Genomic DNA, 19,297 nt, shown 5'->3' with positions numbered 1-19,297 from the left:
GAGTAATATTTAGGAATAGAAAAACGGATTTACACAATCAAGAATATACACTTCCTTAACTTCACACTAGCGTAAAATGAGGAAGAAGCAGAAATTGTGACGACACATAAACTTGTAACTGCGTCCTTATATCGACCACAGACTTACCCCAAGGCGTACCTGAAAATTTTAAATCAGACTTCATTTCTCTCGTATGAACGCTTCCGCCCTCTGTAGTGGATACTTTAATCATGAAGAATCAATTGGGGTAATTACATTTTTGTAAGTAATGAGAATGACAAGACAGTCTGTGAAACAGTACTAAACGCTTCTTCTGAAAACTACTTAGAACAAATAGTCTAGAAACGCACTAGCTAGCCGTTGTGGCCGAGCGGTTCTAGGCGCTTCAGTCCGAAACCGCGCTGCTGCTACGGTCGCAGGTTCGAATCCTGCCTCAGGCATGGATTTGTGTGATGTCCTTAGGTTAGTTAGGTTTACGTAGTTCTAAGTCTAGGGGGATGATGACCTCAGATGTTAAGCCCCATAGTGTTTAGAGCTATTTGAACCATTTTTGAAACGCACTCGCGGCGTATAACAGACATAATGTCAATAAACAGATCTGACTTTTTTGACGACTTCCACATTGAAACTGGTATCAAGGATTTTCAAGTAGTTGCAACAGAAATGATTACCAAAGTAAAACGGTCAATTGAAATAAGTAGAAAGGTTCACATGCTCAGTAAACTAGGTAAAGAGGTAGTAGAGAATTTTTCAAGTTTAGAAGAATAGTTGACCAAGTACTGGTCGTACAGGATAGTCGAAACAGTCCGAAAAGCTTGCCAGAGCGTGGCAGGGTAGGTTGTGCAGAGCAATAATTGTCAAAAAAAAGCCATTTCCAAGTTAATCACTGTTGAAGTAAATCAATCAGACCGCTGGGTGCGCAAATTGAAGCATCCACCCAGATACAGTTAGTGTCAGTTGTTCTCATAACGTAGATGACAGCGCACGAGACTGCTCCGCCTTTAGCTGGCATTCAATCCTTACCACCATCCCATGTCCAATTTTTGTATCGCTCCTTTGTTCGGTTTTAGGAAACAAAATGAAGAGCACGTTTGGCCACACCGTGTCTGGCTGGCTGCTTGAATTTGTTCGAGCAAGAGCATGATTGGCTAAATTCTGTGCTAATTAACTCGGAAACGGCGCATCGTTTAGATTTTTTTCTGAACAGTTATTTCTCAGCACAACCTATTCTGAAATACGCTTACAAACTTTTCATCCTGTGTATGTGTCTAATAGAACAGTTTATGATGGGAAGAACCCTCCACGGTATATTAGGACTTCTAAGAAAGCAGCGACCACTCAAAGCATAGATACAGGTATGTTAAATGAAACGCACTCGGTTTCAGAAGGGCAATGCATCATGCTATCAATGACTACTCTACTAGAATTTTATAAAAACACTTCTCACCACTGATCATTGACACTGGGACTCAAATTGATAGTATCAAATTTTCCTGTACTAAGGAAAAGTCAGGTGTACTGTTGCAGTTTAACCCTCGCTCCACTTCGAAAATGAGCCATATAGTTATTAGTGTCAGCAGCATAGAGAAGTAGCTGAAATTGTTAAAACTGAACAAAACTCCACGATTGGACCTAACAAACGTCAGATTCTATACAGAATTTGCAGCTAATTATCCCATCGCTTGTATAAAAATTGAACTCAGTAGTTGGAAGAAAGCACAGGTCACATTGGCCTACAAGAATGAAAGCAGAAGTGATCCAGAAAACTATTGTCTGGTATCAGACTTCCATATGTTGTAGAATCTTAGAATCTATTGTGATGTCGTACGAAATCTATCGCGTGCCTTCTGATGTGTCACCTTGGAAGCCATGGATCAGGGTAACCAGGTGCATGGCTTCAAAGCCATATGATTAAGTACGAGACCAATGTTTATCAACGAAAGTACGATAACATGGAGTATAAAACGACATTTTGTGACTGAACTGATCATTTTTGATAGGGAGGACGCACCACGTTATCTTGGACGGAAAGTGATCGTCAGGTGTAGAAGAACCTTCAAAAAAATGGTACAAATGGCTCTGAGCACTACGGGACTTAACTTCTGAGTTCATCAGTCCCCTAGAACATAGAACTACTTAAACCTAACTAACTTAAGGACATCACACACACCCATGCCCGACGCAGGATTCTAACCTGCGACCGTGGCGGCCGCGCGGTTCCAGACTGTAGCGCCTAGAACCGCTCGGCCACTACGGCCGGCAGAAGAACCTTCAGTCGTGCCTCTGGGAAGTGAGACCCTTTCTGTTAATGCTGTGCGTTAATGGCTTGTGGGACAAAAATATTTTTAGGACTGGACGAAAAAACACTTGAGACATTTGCGACGGCACTTTAGTAGGTCCTAGCAAACCTAGAGTTACATCTGGAGGAGGTCGAGAAGGTATTACAACACACACTAGATATTAGATTACTTTGTTATAGTTTGTACAAAATAAAATACTTAACTTGGAAACAATCCATATCCACTGGAAAGTCATGTATTTTTTACTGTCGCTGTACTCTGTAACTTGTCACTTAATACAACTCAGAATGATAGCATCTTCTCACAATGTACAGCTGGCTACACTGAAGGGAAAAAAAATCGCAACACCAAGAAGTTGTGTGACATAAATGAAAGCTGGTAGACTGTTTCCACATGTGAAAGGTGAAAATCTTTGAGACTGGACGTTGATGTTAGTCAAGAATGCCTTTAAGGTGACGAAGATGCGATTATTAGCACCTCACTGAGTTTGAACGAGGCCATGCAATAGGACTAAGAGAAGCTGGATGTTCCCTCTGCGACACAGCAGAAAGTCTTGGGAGAAATGTAGCCACTGTACACGATGGCTGGCAGCTATTGGCACGGGAATGCACGGTTGTAAGAAGACCGGGCTCCGGCAGAGCCACGTGGCGCTACCGAAAGGGAAGACCGTCGTGTTTGGCGTATGGCTCTCGCACATCGCACTGCGTCTGCAGATGCAATTTTAGCAGCAGTTGGCACCACACTGACCCAACAAACTATTACAAATCTGTTACTTCAAGGACAGCTCCGAGCCAGGCACCCTGTATGTGGTAACGACGAGCAGTGATTGTGTCTCTCAGGGTAGATGCAGGTGCACACCATGCCTAATCTCCTGCGGGGCTCTTGTGCGGGTCAGTGTCTCCGAGTACGGGGTTCATGGGAAGGTGTTGCTACATCAGTAGTGGCTAACACGCTGGGAGTTGGTGTCGCAAGCGAAGTGGTACACGGATGACCAAGGCAGTTAAGGCAACTGCTCGCGTGAAGCGGGAAAGCCGTGTTTAACCCCCGGTCTGGCACCAATTTTCACCTGTTGCCATTGTTACACTGAGAGAAAAAATACGCGACATCAAGAAGGAGTTGTACAGGTTGTGTAGAAAGTTGGTAGGCGTGTTTTTACATCCAAAAGGAAATGTCTATTGAAATTTCGCGCCAGTAGCATAAGAGCGGCGCTAGTAGCGTCATTATGAGGATGCAAATCAGGTTTGCTTTAAATACACTCTGTAACGGACGTGTGCATTATTTACCTTTGAGATGGGATCTAGTGATTTGATATTAGTCTAGATTGTCTTTAAGACAACAAAGACGCTATTATCAACACCTCACTGAGTTTGAAGGCGGTCATGTAATAGAGGTATGAGAAGCTGGATGTTCCTTCTGCTATACTGCAGAAAGACTAGACAGGATAGCTGGCAGCGGTGGTCACGAGAATATACTGTCGCAAGAAGACCGGGCTCCGTGGCATTACTGAAAGAGAGGGTACTGAAAGGGAATGTTCAACATAAGGCTCTACCGCATTGTACTGCAATAGCACCAGCAATTTGACTAGCAATTGGCACTACAGTGACTCAACGAACGGTTACGAACCAGTTACTTCAAAAACAGCTCTGAGCCAGATGCCCTGTAGCGTGCGTTACTCTGATCCCAAATCACCTCCATTTGCGACTTCAGTGGGGTCAAGCGAGAGCTCCTTTGGAGGGCAACTAGGAGGCATGTTGTGGTTTCTGATGAAAGCTGGTTCTGCCTCTATGCAGGTGACAGCTGTGCGTTGTTTAGGAGTCCAGTTGAGGGTCTGCAACCAAACTGCCCGCGTGCCAGACACACTGGACCCACACCTGGAGTTATGGTCTGGAATGCATCTTCCACAAACAGCAAACTCCATCCCACAAACTGACATCCGACACTGTACAACACAATGCATGCACGTTTGCATGCCTGTATTCAACATTCTGGCAGTTACACTGGTCGTTGACGTGCCAGCAGTTCATATTTACAATGGCTTATCTCGCGTTTACATTAATCTGTGATCTTGCAATGTCAGTCACTTAAATATGTTACCTGGACAATTGCATTCCCGTAATTTCATTGCTCTGTATTAATTTTTGTTGCGCTTTTTCCGTCAGTGTATTAGCTTCGATACAGTTCTAACCCTTAATACAACTCACGCTCTTGGATCTAGAGTAAGACGGCGCTGTCGTCGTAAGTGATGAATGCACAGTGGGGCTGCGCTCTGACGTCTGTAGCAGTCACTTATAGAGCCTCTTCAGGGAGTGTTTACACTGATATCTTCCATTCGTGTTGCGTCAGGATGTGGCTGTCCTTACTTGTGGTTTCATCGTGACGTACCAACTTTCACGTAAGACCTCGTTCTTTAGACGACACCACATTATTAGCAACCTCAGACTTCTTGCAGACGACGCATTTATTTACAGTGTAGGACTATCTGAAAATTGCAGCACAAATATTCACTCAGATCTCATATGTTTAGAAATGAAAAATTATGTAACTCACAAAACGTAATATACTGTGACTATGATATCAATGATCCGCAGTTATAATCTTTCAACTCATACAAATACCTGGATGCAACAATTTATACTGATATGTAATGGGACGATGACATAGACTAAGTCGTGAATAAAGAAGGTGACGGTCTTCTGTTTATTTGTAGGATACGCGCTGGAGAAATGCAGTCAGTCTACAAAGGCGACTTCTTGCTAAACACTGGTGCAAGCCATTCCAGAAATTACTCAAGCGTGTGGGATCCATACCAAATAGGACTAACAAGGGGTACTGTACGTATACAAAGACTTAAGATACATGGTCCCAGGTTGATTCATTCACGAGAGAGCGCCACGGAAATACTGAAAAACCTGAAATGACAGCCACTTTAAGATAGACGTCAATCGATTTCCGAAGGTGGCTCTCAGAGGATTCCTCACAGCAGTACTGAAATGGGCTGGCGCCCATCGTGCTAGCAGTACATCCTTCAGCAGTTCCGGCTACACATTTTCCGTACGAAGAGCAGTTTTGAATGTCAGTACACATTCCCAGTCAGCGACACCGATACAACAGCTTACATCGGTACCACTAACAAAATTTTCATTAACATTACAAGCTGGCCTCAGAGAGCATATGTTCCTCATCGAAATGTATTTGTTTTGATGTTCTCTACCTCCTGTATTACTCTGAATTAAGTTTCGGAACACCCTTTATATTCATCTTGCAAGGTGGCTACTGTGATTTACATTCTAGGATTACTGTTGCTAGTAGTTTCTTTAGAAACTGATTTAATGAAACTGAGCCTTATAACAAATAAACTCAAAGCACAATAATTTGTAGCACGACTGATTTCAAGATTAAAAAATGTATAGCCACAATACCAGATACGCACAGTAAATCGCGCAACTAGTAAATAGCAGGCATAAGTGTATACATAAACATCAAATACTGTAACACTTTTAAGGTTCTATTGAAACTATACAGTGTACAAATGATCAACTTATAGCTAAACACAGTGCAGTGGCATCTAGGCCCTTGACTATAATCACTATACTTTAACATGAAAATGACTGCTGATAATACCTCTCCAAATCATTTTAATAATGATGCGAGACTAAAGATTGAATTTTATGAACTATTACGAAACCCTGAAGGAATGAGAAACCATGCTCTGTGCAAGTTATTTTAAAAAGATGTGAACACACACACACACACACACACACACACACACACACACACACACACACACACACACACACACTATAGAAAAATCATACGAACTCTGTTATTTCATTATCTGCACTATCTGAACAGACAAGACGGCAATGTTCGCAACAAGTGCACACAAGATGGCGTCAGACAAGAAATGCACCATAAATTAGTGTGAATATTCATTAAATAATTTAGGAAACTAAAATTGAGTAACAGCAACTTCAAATGAATTATTTATATTGCTTCAAATCTAATAACAGTTGACACAAGCCACATGGGATTCACAGTGCACGTGAGACATAAATCGAAATTCTAGCAATCACAAGTGTTCAAACAATGGAAAATCCAGTAAGGAATGTAACAATATATACTCACCATATAGCGGAGATGCTGAGTTGAAGTTATGCCTATCTGCTACTCAGCCTCTCCTATATATGGAGAGTACCAACTTTCCTTTTCATAATATTGTTGAATCATAAATGTTCAAGTTTTGTATACGTGATTTCCACCAAAGCATAGAACAACCTAACGTGCAGGTGAAAATGATGAAACTGAGCGCATAATGCTTAGGACTGAATGACTACAACAAAATTCATCAACCAGCTTCCACCTAACAAAAACACAAATCCTCTTAGCCCTTTTGTTATTTCTTATACCCAAATATCAATCCACCTTCGTAATTCACCACAAGTTCAACACTCAAAATGATCGCAAAACAAACCATGAGATACGAATGTCACACGAATTAAGTGACTCAAAACTTGCTTACTCCAACCACTGCAAATTTTTGAAACGATCTCACCGAATCTCCGAACTGCTTCCAACGTTTCCGAACTGCCTTAACTCATCGATCGACTCCCTGGCGCCAAAGTGATTCTAACTCACTTGCAAGCATCCCGAAAACTAACCGCGAGCTCTATGATTGGTTGGTAGCATGCCGAACTCGCCGAAGGTGAACACACTACCTCGCAGTGTCTCAGAGAGACGTAACTCGAAGAGTATGCGCTGCATATCGATACTCGTTACAAAATGTCCTTGCGAAAGTCTGCAAATACCAGATCGTGAGTGGAAAAAAAACTGTGGCAAAACTGAGCGACATTCAACGTGCAACTTTCAGGCTATACTTCGCAAGCTAACTTAACAGTGTGTGCATGGATGTTCGCAGGAATTTGTCCAGGTTGGCGAGAAGGGAGGGGTGGTGGCAAGAATTTATAATTGCCATTTATAATTGCATGTCAGAAAACTGATGGTAATGTACCCAATATTTACTCTCAGTAGATTTTGTTGATGCTTGAAAGTGAAGCATGATTTCATTATTACCTTAAAAGAAAACATTTTTGTATTATTATAATGGCTATGGGTGTGACAAAGTTTAGAAGTTGTCTGTGTAAAATTACATCCTCCTGCTATTTAATCTTACATATGTCCAACAAAATGATCAATAATTCAGGAAATAAAGCAGTGAAAGATATTTTTATCGTACTCCGATAATGTTCAACTGATACTACACAACGCCCGGGTTCCTGGGTTCGATTCCCGGTGGGGTCATGGAATTTTCTCTGCCTCGTGATGACTGGGTGTTGTGTGATGTCCTTAGGTTAGTTAGGTTTAAGTAGTTCTAAGTTCTAGGGGACTGATGACCATAGATGTTAAGTCCCATAGTGCTCAGACCCATTTTGATACTACACTACTGGCCATTAAAATTGCTGCACCAAGAAGAAATGCAGATGATAAACGGGTTCTCATTGGACAAATATATTATACTAGAACTGACATGTGGTTTCATTTTCACGCAATTTGAGTGCATAGATGCTGAGAAATCAGTACCCAGAACAACCACCTCTGGGCGTAATAACGGCCTTGATACGCCTGGGCATTGAGTCAAACAGAGCTTGGATGGCGTGTACAGGTACAGCTGCCCACGCAGCTTCAACACGGTACCACAATTCATCAAGAGTAGTGACTGGCGTATTGTGACGAGCCAATTGCTCAGGCACCATTGACCAGACGTTTTCAGTTGATGAGACATCTGGAGAATGTGCTGGCCAGGGCAGCAGTCGAACATTTTCTGTATCCAGAAAGGCCCGTACAGGACCTGCAAAAATGTAGGGTTTCGCAGGCATCGAATGGAGGGTAGAGCCACGGGTCGTAACACATTTGAAATGTAACGTCCACTGTTCAAAGTGCCGTCAATGCGAACAAGAGGTGACCGAGACTTGTAACCAATGGCACCCCGTACCATCACGCCGGGTGATACGCCAGTTTGGCGATGGCGAATACACGCTTCCAATGTGCGTTCACTGCGATCTCTCCAAAAACGGATGCGACCATCATGATGCTGTTAACAGAAGCTGAATTCATCCGAAGAACTGACGTTTTGTCATTCGTTCATCCATGTTCGTCGTTGAGTATACCATCACAGGCGCTCCTGTCTGTGATGCAGCGTCAAGGGTAACCGCAGCCGTGATCTCCGAGCTGATAGTCCATGCTGCTGCAAACGTCGTCGAACTGTTGGGATCCAGCACAAGCGTTCCGTATTACCCTCCTGAACCCACCGATTCCATGTTCTGCTAACAGTCATTGGATCTCGACCAACGCGAGCAGCAATGTCGCGATACGATGAACCGCAATCGCGATAGGCTACAATCCGACCTTTATCAACGTCGGAAACGTGATGGTACGCATTTCTCCTCCTTACACGAGGCAGCACAACAAAGTTTCACCAGGCAACGCCGGTCAACTACTGTTTTCATGTGAGAAATCGGTTGGAAATTTTCCTCATGTCAGCACGTTGTAGGTGTCCCACCGGCGCCTGCCTTGTGTGAGTGCTCTGAAAAGCTAATCATTTGCATATCGCACCATCTTCTTCCTGTCGGTTAAATTTCGCATCTGTAGCACGTCATCTTCGTGGTGTAGCAATTTTAATGGCCAGTAGTGTAAATGAGAAAATTCTGAAGCAGAAAAAAATCAGACATGAGAATACTGTTGGCTATAAACAAAAATAATCAAAGAGCCTCTGACTAATCTTCTTCGAATGCGCAAATGCAGAGAACAAATTTTAAAAATGTTTATACACTGTTATCTATATCTCTAATTGTAAATAATAATCTATTCACAGTCACAAAAAATGCAGTTTCAGTCATACCAATTCCAGTTAGAAATAACAAAATAATTTATCAGTTTCCTAACAAGTGCTCACAATGAAGGGAATAACGGCGAAGAACCACATGTGATATGAAACTATACAAAATGTAATACTTCACCCAGATCCTGTCTGAAGGTAAATAACCATCACTGAGCCGTGCTGGGTGGCCGAGTTGTTTGAGGTGCCATGTCACGGACTGCGCAGCCTCTCCCGCCGGAGGTTCGAGTCCTCCCTCGCGCATGGGTGTGTGTGTTCTTCTTAGCTTAGTTTAAGTAGGGACCCGATGACTTCAGCAGTTTGGTTCCTTCGGAATTCACACACATTCGAACATTTTTTAACAATCACTGAGGCTGTTGTCCAAATCTGTCACTATTAAGATAGCAAAATCAAGGTTTTGAATCACTTTCCTGCTGTGAACACTTAGCATGTGCAGCTCACTCACTGTAGAACACAGTCACATTTTAACTCTTCATGGAGTACTGAAGGATCGTTCAATTGCGCCTGTAAAGCAGGAGCAATTAAAAGAGTCTTTTTCATAGGCTGATGTATTTATATTTCATAGACAGATATATTTAGATGTTTTTGTTTTCTCATTAACCAAAAATAATAACGCAGTGTAGCTATTTTTGAGTCGTTCTGGCTCTCGAAACACTTAGCTTTACCGAGTTGTAAATGATCAAATACATGTCACAGAATAACGAAATTTCTTGTGGGTGTTTTAGATAAGAGAAATACTGGTAGCCATTCAGTGCATATCCAGATATCACATACGCGTAAAAAATTTGAGAGCTAACGTAATCACTATTTTGATCAGTGTTGGTAGCTACCTACATAAAGTACGTTACCCAAAACCAAATCGAGAATACGAGAAGATGTGCGTGTCGAAAGTGGGTGTTCTTAAAAAGAGAAAATTGTACTGGAGAACTCTCCAGAGTGTGTGAAGCCGACTTCTCTGCCACCTTCCCGTGCTGGAGATGTACAGCCTTCTTCCCCAAAGTCCGAATTACTCGAAAATTGGTTCAGCTGACGACTTGTGAGAAACTTGTCTAACACATCTGTCGCTGAGTCTTGCCAGGCCATTTCAGAACTGAAAGAAATGAACGATCTTTGTTTCCGGTTTTAACCCACTGAATTCCACAGGATTAGTTTCATTAAAAGTCCGAATGTCTGGAGCTGGCAGAAGCGTTCCCTTGTTGTTAAATAATCATATACACTAAATCAACTCTCCAAGCTTCCTTACACTGACTACACATCCTTCCAGCACTATGAAATGGCGTAACGTAGCTATAGTTGATTACGTTACGAAGACTCCGTCGGGGAATTTGACATCACTACAACATCAAAAGGAGAACGACTGTTAATTTAGTGTTTCGTATTACACTTTCTAATGAGCACATACTAATTGATGCGATCAGTCACATAGTCCTAGAACCAGTGTTTCCACTTACGGTTTTGGTTTTACACTAGGTTCTTTAGGAATTATCCGCAAAATATGCTAACAAATCTTAAAAGTCTCTACATTTAGGGCATATAATTATATTAAAGGACAACATATATTTCATACCTTTAATAACATAAAGTACCTATAATGCTTCCTACAAAACATCCATAGATATACACGATCAAAAGCTGAAGCATTACTTTTCCACCTTCCCGCTGCACTTAGCATGGCACTATTAGGCTCTAAAACCAAGCAGTTGTTTTCTAGGATTTACACTTTTGTATGAAGATATCCGTTAAGGATTTCGTTGCTAATTCTGTTTTTTAGTACACTGAATAATTTTTCTACCTCAGCATTTGGAGATGAAACACCTAGTAAAAATACACTGCCCACTTCGAGGTTTCCGTAAACAAAATTTCCATGCTGATCTTTCAAGTTTAGCACCTTATTCCAATAAATATCAGCTGCCATTTCTTTTTTATTTCTTCATCGCCTTTAACTCCAAAATACCCAGCTTCGATGACAGCTTGATGTCTCCATTCATCGTCTTCTTGTTGCGTGTTGCTTCATATCACCAAAAGATTGAAATGGCTAAACACTTCTTTCACAGATTGATTCTTCAAATTTCATGCTATTCGTGAATTACACTGTTACATAGTAGCTGTAATCGGTCAGCTTTTCATGCGATAACTGTTGGTGTAATATGACTAAGTTCCGATATCGCCCTTAATAACGGTAATACATTTAAGAGCGAAAGAAGCTGGTACACCTGCCTAAATCGTATAGGGACCCCGCGAGCACGCAGAAGTGCTGCAGCACGACGTGGCATGGACTCGACTAATGTCTGAAGTTGTGCTGGAGGGAACTGACACCATGAATCCTGCAGGGCTGTCCATAAATCCGCAAGAGTACGAGGGGGTGGAGGTCTCTTCTGAACAGCACGTTGCAAGACATCCCAGATATGCTCAATAATGTTCATGTCTCCGGAGTCTGGTGGCCACCGGAAGTGTTTAAACTCAGAAGAGTGTTCCTGGAGCCACTCTGTAGCAGTTCTGGTTGTGTCAGGTGTCGCATTGTCCTGCTGGAATTGCCCAAGTCCGTCGGAATACACAATAGACGTGAATGAATGTAGGTGATCTGGCAGGATGTTTACAAACGTGTCGCCTGTCAGAGTCGTATCTAGATGTATCAGGGGTCCCATATCACTCCAACTGCACATGCCCCACACCATTGCAGAGCCTCCACCAGCTTGAACAATCCCCTGCTGACATGCAGGGTCCATGAATTCATGGTGTTATCTCCATACCCATATGCGTCCATCCGCTCTATACAGTATGAAACGAGCCTCGTGCGAGCAGGACCCGTCCCATGTCGGTGTTAATGGACCCAAGCGAGGCATAAAGCTTTGTGCCGTGCAGTCATTATGGGTACACGAGTGGGCCTTCACCTCCTAAAGCCCATATCGATGATGTTTCATTGAATGGTTCACACGCTGACGCTTGTTGATGGCTCAGCATCGATACCTGCAACAATCTGCGGAAAAGTTGCACTTCTGTCACGTTGAACGATTCTCTTCAGTCGTCGTTGGTCCCGTTCTGGCAGAATCTTTTTCCGGACGCAGCGAAGTCGGAGATCTGATGTTTCACCGGATTCCTGATATTCACGGTACACTCGTGAATTGGCCGTACAGTCGTACGAGAAAATCCCCACTTCATCGTTACCTCGGAGATGCTGTGTCCTATTCCCTTGCGCTGACTAAATCAACGCGTTCTAACTAGCTTAAATCTTGATAACCTGCCGTTGTAGCAGCAGTAACCGATATAACAACTGCGCCAGACTCTTTTTGTCTTACATAGGCGTTGCCGACCGCAGCGCCGTTTCTGCCTGTTTCCATACCTTTGTATTTGAATACGCATGTCTATACCAGTTTCTTTGATGCTTCAGTGCAGAAAAGTTAATGTAGCAAGCTAAAATTTGATGGACTTCATTCAGTAAGTCTTCGAGGGAATCCCCTTTTACTATATCGGTGGGGCCATAAAGTAATATATCGAGTGGTGCCTACTATAAATAACAGGTTTACCACCTTAAGTTGATTTTATTTCAAATTTCACTAATTCCCTGTCAAAATAAGGTAACTCTAAACTACACATTCGCCCCCAGAGAAGGCGAAATCCCTAAAAGTGGAAACACTGGCTAGAACTGGCTCAACGAGATGTTTCGTCGAGTCACGGGAAATCACTTCTAGAAGTATGTGACAGTTCTGGAATGAGTAAAATCTCCGTAGTCCTGATCCCGGGAAGGGGGAGGGGGGGGGTGGTAGGGGGCAGGAGTGACCTCTGTTATCCCACGTTGCAGAGGGTTGTGGGTCTGTGACGGGGGAATTCTTCCTGCATCACTGTCGCTCTTCCCGTTCGCTGGTCCATTCGCGAATGGTGTATGGGAATTACTCTGCTGTTCCTCGTGCTGTCCACTTCGCGCGATTGTCCAGCAGTTAGGTACTTTCTACTTGGAAAGTATTGCGAAATTAATAATATTTTGCTACGTTATTTGTGGGTACTCCGTGAAGCAGAATCTAAGTTTTCGATCTCGGGGCTCCTGTGCTGACGCGGGGAGGAGGGTGGGGGAAGGAGGCATGGGACTAAACACCTCGAATTTTTCAGCCTTTGTTCATTATTTCGCTTATAACTTGTAAACCATGCGTTTTTAGCGGTATAAACCTATTTACAAAGTTGAAAAGCATTAAATTTCTTGGCCATTGCACTGGTCAAAAGTATTTTGACTCAGTCGTTATCGAGATACAGTGGTTGAAAAATACAATAAAATTCTGAAATGATCAATAATGCCAGCAAAACGCACTTTTCGCCTTATGACTTTCATTTGTCAACATTTGTGTGTAAACTGAATTAAGCAGCCACAAATTTGGACGCGCAGGAACAACCCACCGAGGGAGCACACCATCACTGACACTACGACCCCTAGTGAGCACACTGTCCAATCTCGCCTGTCCAAACCCGCTCCGTAGTCGAGTCTGACCACATCCCTGACCAGAATTTCCTTCAAATTTCAATAGACTAGCACGAAAAATTTAAGTAAATGATGAAAAACACTAATAATAAATATTTATGAAGCACAAAAATATACAACAAAGGTACATAAAGGTAAGCAAAACATCAACGGTACACACAAGACATTAACCTAATAAAATAAAACAGCCACAAGTCGCACTTAGTATTTCTTATTTGCCAGTTTTGCTCTTCAGATGAACAAGAACACAGTTTCAAGTACGTTTAAAGTACAGTAGTAATTGATGACACTGACGACGCCAAAGATTAAATTGACTGTACAGCAATACTCTCAACGTCCATGGTACAGTGTTGTTGATTACGTTAGTAATATTTTAATTTAATAATTTATACCTCTGACTTTACAAGTACTGTTGCACTGTCAGTTTAATCTTTGTCACTGTCAGTGTCATCATTTACTGCTGTAATTTCAACTTACTTTAAACTATATAGTATGATGATGCTATTTTCGTTTGAAGAGCGAAACCGGTGAATAAATATACTACGTCCGACTTGCAGCTGTTTCCAAAAACTTAGTAACAGTCGTTTCCCCTGCAGGCAATGTCTGCTCTGGCTAAATAAAACATCATTAATGTAGCAATAAAACATAATTCATCTGAAGAATAAAATGTGATTGACCTAATAGACTGAAAGTCATTCACCTGCAGATTAACATCAGGCGTCACCACTTCGTGACCTCTTTGGCGCTGATGGTGCGTTGTCGTCGGTGTCGTCTTCGTTTTCTTCTTCCTCCCGAGCTACGGTTGCGTCGAAGAGATTGGCCTTTTCTTTGAATCCCGCGTAAGCGTCTTCTTCACTGAAATGTGTTTCTGTAACACTGGAGCCGAGCTTGTCTGTAGCTGCAGCATATTGCGAATAATGGGGAGGTGGTCTGGAGAAAAAATGGTTCAAATGGTTCTGAGCATTATGGGACTTAACAACAGAGGTCATCATTCCCCCAGAACTTAGAACTACGTAAACCTAACTAACATAAGGACATCACACACAGCCATGCCCGAGGCAGGATTCGAACCTGCGACCGTAGCGGTCGCGTGGTTCCAGACTGAAGCGCCCAGAACCGCTCGGCCACACTGGCCGGCTGGTCTAGAGAAACATCCATGGTCTTGGTAATAGGGGTCTCACCTGTAAATAAATAAATAAGTTAATAAATACGTTCACAGCACAGCAAATTATTACAAAGTCAGTCATAGTGAAAATTTAACAAATGACAAATACCATGAAAGTGCACAATACTAATTTCGTTTGGTCAGGCTCGAGCCCCAAGCAGGCGTTAATTTTTAAGGGCTCACTTCACTTCCCAGCCAAGTTAGTACTTACAAGTATGTCGTGAAAGAGTGATACATGCAGGCAATCTGACCAGAAGGAATTTCTGTTTTACCACAACATTGAATGGGAATATTCGGCACCACAGATCCTCCAAATTACCTGCGTCTTGGGTTCCACCGCACAATTTCACCAGAAACTTCTCTCGTGCCTCAGAAATTTGGTATGGTGTTGGCTCAGGTTCTTTAAAAACGTCAACTATGTCTGAGAGCCAAGGATTTTTCTCATAAGCTTGTATTATCTTCTCCTTTCCAATCCCGAAGGGTGTTGAAGTGATCTCAATAGACTCATTGCGTGAAGAAGAGAATATCTTGAGAGCGGAAAACATACGACACTCCCTCTGGGTGAAACAAAGATGATTATGTCAGCTCTACACTTCTCCTCCAGACGCTTTTTCACAGTTTTAATATGTGGGCGAGAACTTTCTGGTATCTCATGAAGCAACTGTCCAAGAAAAACTGCCACGGTTTGCGGTTTCCCTCGAGAAGGGTGAATATTTCCATAGCTTAATCTATGTTGGGAGTAGCTTATCCCAGCCTTTTGTGGACACGTGCAGTTATTTTCTAGAAACTGTGAATATACACTTGGTGATATTCCGCGTTAACCACAATGAAGCCTGTGTCCATATCATCCATCATTCTTACACAGCATCAAATACTTTTGTTCTCGTTCTTCAACTCACAGTGTTGCATTGACCATGAGATTGCGTCTTCCCTTAGGTAACTTGGTCTGTTTTCGCCTGTACTCTTCAGCAATCTATCACATAAGAAGTACTTGTGGTTGAAATCAAATGATGATGATGGCTTACGTGAGCGGCTTTGTTTGGGGCAGTTATTTGTGACGTTCTCGATGTAATGATCCCGAAATGAAAGTCTCGTTCTTGTAACTTTTTGGAGAAGCCATGTGAACTATAATTTCCTCCACCTCTTCCAGTAGCCGCTGACGTCCAGGCTTTTAGCGTAGACACTGGAGGCAAGGAAGGTAGAAACTCCTCTCTTTTTGACTGCATCCGCTTCAGTTTCTGCCAAACTTTCTTCGCGTATGAAACACTTTTCTAACATTTCTGAAAATGACTTATTAGCACAGTACCACCACGAAATTACTTCGAATTGTAGCAAGGTCAAGGAAAGCGCGTTGTAATGTCACTAAAATAAGAAGTCATCAACGAACATTCGCTTCGAACAGATACAATGATTCTTACCTGAAAAGAAAAGAACCTCTACTTTAGGAACGTAGATTGCACCTAACACAATGTACGCAGAAGTTATAAAGCAAAAACCTGTGTTTTGCTGCTATTTTTATTATTTGAGAAATTTATTGTACTTTAGAACCACTGTATCCAGGAAATTTAATGCTCTTCAGCTTTGAAAATAGGTGCATTCCGCTAAACACACATGATTTTCAGTTAGAAGAGAAAAAAAAAATGGCAGAAAATTTCGAGGTTTTTCGCCCATCTCCCCCCTCCCAACCACCAACCCCCCCTGCCCCCCTTCGCCCCCCGATCAGGTTATCACAGAGTCCTCGAGGTCGAAAACTCAGATTCTACTCCATAGGGTATACGCAGACAACATACCAAAACATCATTAACTTCAGAATACTTCTCCCTTTATTTACTACCTTCCGCCCGGACTATGATATGTAAGGGAGACTCTTCTGGGACCGTCCGCACGCTCTCGAAATTTTAACAGTAAACCTCACAGACATGCACAACGCCTCACTTGTAATATCTGCCATTGACGTTTAGTGAGCATTTCCGCAACTCTCTCGTGGTTACTAAACAAATCCATTACAAAACGCACCGCTCTTCTGTAGATCTCTGTTTCCTTTATGAATCCTACCTGATAAGGGTCCTCGATACTCGACTACTGAGAACTAACTAAGGATGAGATGAACGACTATTTTATAAGCCACTTTCTTTGCATTTCCTTAGGCTTCCTCCGGTGAATGTCAGTCTGGCATCTGCTTTTGCTGCAGCTTGTTTTTATATGGTCGTTCCATTTCAGTCGCTTCAGACGGGTACTTCATAATATTTTACGGCTGTTACTCTTACCACTGGTTTATCGTCAACAGTGCAATCGAACAGTAAAGTTTCTCTTCGAATGTTCATGCACAATACCTTACATTTATTAACGTTGAAAATCTTCTGCCAGTTCGCGCATCAAGTGCCAATTCTCTTTAAGTCTTACGGTATATCACAGTAGCTGAACGAATTTGTGACTTTGCTCGGCACAACAGCATTGACTGAAAACAGTGTCGCAGAGCTTCCGACGCTATTTACCAGAGTATTTGTATATACTGTGAACAGTAACTGTTCTTTAACACTCCCTTGGGGCAGTGACAAAGCTGCTTTTATATCTGACGATTTGCCACCGTTAGGAACGATATGTTGAGTTCTGTTCTGTCTGAATACGTTCCTGTCAAATTTATTGCGCTGCAGGTATGAGAAGAAAAAGACGTCAGGCGGACGGTGTAAGCCTTGAAAGAAAGCATGTGGTCAGAGATAATATCGTATTTACGTGGTACACTACTTCCCTTCTGCCGCGAACGCCATCCCCAGGCATCCGATGCAAATGGCCACCGTATCATAACATAATAATATTTGTTACCATCTGTCACTTCACAACAATCTAACGTCTGTCAAATTCGGTTTAAATAGAAGATTTTCTATTCTTCATCCGTGGAAATTTTGACAGCAATGATTCCTGTACATCTCTGTTTTGTTTTGTACCTTTAGGACCATGAAGCGCACCTTCCACGTGACCAAGCGAAACCAATCCACGACAGAGAAACAGGCTTAATGTTGTGGCTTAACATCTGTATCGAAACATAAACATTTTTTGCCTGTATTCACTAACATTTATGAAAATTGCAATGCCGAGGTCTACTCCATAAAAGAAACCCACTCATTAAAATATTCACCTCCATGAAAATGCTGCACATACATTCACCAGTATCTCTGATTATATGGTTGCTATAAATCCAAATTACTGATAAAATAGATCAGTGAGCAATGGATAGAATGAAAGAGGCAATCTAAAACGCCTTGAATTCTCCGGCCATTTACACTGGTAAGGAGTTCTGGCGCAGACACTTTTTTCTTATCGTCGGTGAGGTTTAAGGGCCAAAGATCTGGTTTTTCTCATCGTCAGTCATGAGAAACAAAAAGGTGTGGAATACTAATTGCATCCTGTAATTTCTTACTCTCACTGCTGATTTCTCGTACTTTAGTCACTATTAAAGAACGACAATTTCGCGCGATAATGATTGACATTAGCAACACTAATATAAAGTGGCATCGAAAGAAGCTTGATTTAAAAAATTAAACGTTTACTTAGAAATAACTTTACTTCGTAATTGCAGGCGGACCTTCAAGCGCAGATCTCCTGGAAACACAGCTGCCAGTCGTTGAACCGGAGACATGCGAGAAGGCGTACGAAAGATTTAGTGCGGCTGTAATTGACGACAGGGTTCTGTGCGCCGGGTTTGCTAAGGGCGGGAAGGATGCTTGCCAGGTAAGTCTCTTTACAAGACTGTTTCCGAGCTGCAGCACATTCGAGTTGTATATTATGAATACATCCACGCGCGATGTCTTCATTTCAGGGAGACTCCGGCGGTCCTCTGATGCTGCCACAGGGCAGGATATTCTACACCATCGGGGTCGTGTCCTACGGCCACAACTGCGCCGAACCGGGAATACCAGGAGTATACACGAGGGTCACAAAATTCCTTGACTGGATCAAGAACAATATTGACTGAATCATCAGACTTTGTTTCAGTTGTTAATGAAACAAAACTTTAACACTAATAAACTTTTTTAATTCATTGTTAATTAACTTAATTTTATTTCACAGAATGAAACTTTGTTTTCGAAGCACAGCAGAAAAGTATGGTAAGGTGTTGTAGTTATGAAGAAGGCCATCGTTATATATCACGATCTAAAAAATGACAGTCGTCAGCTTCGATTTATTCCCCTTGATTCCACAGGAAAAACAGGGCAGACAAAATGTTATGATATGCTTTCGATAGCTCCGGCAATACATGTCTATAATCTACAATAGATACCTTCCTTTTATCAATAATCTTTACTCGGCATTGGTAATCATAATATAATATTCGAAGATTTCGTATCTAATGCCTAATTTCAGGAAAATTAGGCAGTGAGGACATTTAAAACATTAACAACTAATGTGAACGACACAGGTACCACAGAATTCTCGATTACTAGTATCACAGGTTAGTCGTAATGTACTAAAAA

General features: G+C 42.1%; 1 protein-coding gene across 1 annotated transcript in view; it reads left to right on the top strand.

Annotated features, from left to right (window-relative positions):
* The window catches only part of LOC126363586 (venom protease-like), a 211,563-nt gene extending 192,692 nt beyond the window's left edge, over positions 1 to 18,871 (top strand). Inside the window, exons 8-9 of the mRNA XM_050007974.1 lie at positions 18,403 to 18,554; positions 18,643 to 18,871. Of these exons, the coding sequence (XP_049863931.1) occupies positions 18,403 to 18,554; positions 18,643 to 18,798 (308 nt within the window). The 3' untranslated portion in view covers positions 18,799 to 18,871. The remainder of the gene's footprint in view (positions 1 to 18,402; positions 18,555 to 18,642) is intronic.
* Positions 18,872 to 19,297: the final 426 nt, after the last annotated feature.

This window comes from Schistocerca gregaria, chromosome 1, assembly GCF_023897955.1.
Source record: "Schistocerca gregaria isolate iqSchGreg1 chromosome 1, iqSchGreg1.2, whole genome shotgun sequence".
NCBI lineage: Eukaryota > Metazoa > Arthropoda > Insecta > Orthoptera > Acrididae > Schistocerca > Schistocerca gregaria.
This window is presented reverse-complemented; position numbering and strand designations above follow the sequence as displayed.